This window comes from Lupinus angustifolius, chromosome LG01 (assembly GCF_001865875.1).
Source record: "Lupinus angustifolius cultivar Tanjil chromosome LG01, LupAngTanjil_v1.0, whole genome shotgun sequence".
Taxonomy (NCBI): domain Eukaryota; kingdom Viridiplantae; phylum Streptophyta; class Magnoliopsida; order Fabales; family Fabaceae; genus Lupinus; species Lupinus angustifolius.
The window spans coordinates 19,642,751-19,644,497 of NC_032009.1; the positions used below are offsets into that span (position 1 = coordinate 19,642,751).

General features: G+C 31.9%; 1 protein-coding gene across 1 annotated transcript; it reads right to left on the reverse strand.

Moving 5' to 3' along the window:
- Positions 356 to 937, reverse strand: LOC109359323. Its single transcript, XM_019603981.1, has 2 exons — positions 446 to 937; positions 356 to 364 (listed from the first exon to the last, which is right to left on the reverse strand). The coding sequence occupies exons 1-2, from the start codon at positions 935 to 937 to the stop codon at positions 356 to 358; spliced, it is 501 nt and encodes a 166-aa protein (XP_019459526.1).

The following is a 1,747-nucleotide window of genomic DNA, read 5'->3' on the forward strand; positions in this document are numbered from 1 at the left end:
ATAAAAATCTCTTATCTCATATCCTAAATTATATCTAGCACAAATAATAATGAATTAATGACAAAGAAAAAGTAGAAATAATAAATAGTAATAAATGTTTAAAATTTTTAATTAAAATGATAAATTTTGATCTGAGAAAAATTTGGGATAGCACATATTTTTTCCTTGGATGATACACATATTTGCAAAGCTAATGTGGCATATCAATGTGATTATGATGCGATTTTGAATTACATTGATGCGATGACATCAGGCCTTAAAGAATGCACTTAGATCACATAGAATTCAAAAATAGTTTTTTAATCATAAAATAATTCACATTATAATAACTCAATGACCACAATCACAATAACTACTACAAAATCTGCGATTTAAAAGACTATTAGAAAAGATGAAGAATTTGGAAAATAAAATGATTACAAAGAGGACAAATCCTACTACTCACCCATATCTGATTGCAACACATTGTACAGAACACATGTCCGCATGGTATAAACGCTGCACCTTTATCTCTCACCATGCACACGCAGCACCCATTACTATTTTCAACTTCACTTTCTTCTTCTTCTTCTTCTATATCCCTCTCCTCTAACAAATCCATAACTAACATATTCCCCGTTCCACCCACCGCCACGTCATCAGTCCCTTCGACGTTGTTTGAATCAACTTCAACGACGTCGTTTTGTTGTTCAGGAATAGGAATAGGAATAGGGATAGTGGTATTATTATGAATGGTTGAAGATTGAACCGGTTCGGTTCGCTTGAGCCGAAACTTGTGTTTGAAAGCTTTCCAATATTTGCGGTCTTTGACGTTGTTTGCATTGTCTTGGTCTTGTTTAATGATGTCGGAGAGAGATGTTGTAGTTTGGGGTAAAACGACGTCGTGAGAGAAGAGAGAAGATAAGGAATGTCGGCGAGTAGTTTCGCCAGCTGTCATGTGTTGATAAAGTGTTATTCTTCTTCCTCGGTCTTCCATTAATTCATTGATGTCTTGTAAGGGAATTGAAGAGAATATGAAATTGGAGATAGGTTGGTGAATTAATGATGATTCATGAGTGAGTATGTCACTAATGCCTCCATCTTTTTAATTTATGGCCAATGCGGAAAATATTATATTCACCTAAAATATTATTATATTGTCAATCTATCATCATTACCAAGTGGTACATTCGTACATGCTTGATTTCTCTTAAGCAAGAACCCGAATTCGAGTCTTGTGGATGGAAAAAATGCTCGTTGGGAGAGTTAGTTTCACTTACCTGTGGATGTTCCCGGCTCGGACAGGATTGCCTCAAGTGCGAGGATACCTGTGGGAAACCAAAAAAAATCTATCATCATTATTATATTGTCAATATATATGATTGATTAATCATGTAAAAAATATTTACACTGTCAGTATATACATATTAAATTCATTCACAATTTGATCTATCACACATGAATAACAAATAATATGTTCATTAAAACTTTAGATGCATTAATATTAAACTCTTGAGTTTATCTTCCATACCTAATAATAATATATTATTTAAATTATCAATATATTATATAAAATGAGTGATCCCAAGAAGGGCTGCCATATCATTGGGTTCCTTGGTTTAGATGTCACTTATCAAAACAAAAAATGTGGGTACCTACTATTAAAATGAAAAAAAAACTAGTATGTGGATCTCCATAATAGTATAATATAATTATTATATTAAATATTAATTAAATCGATAAATATTGAAAAATATTTTTTTAAATG

Coding starts and splice junctions, on each gene's coding strand:
- LOC109359323 (XM_019603981.1), bottom strand. CDS start 937: ATGACAGCTGGCGAAACTACTCGCCGACATTCCTTATCTTCTCTCTTC.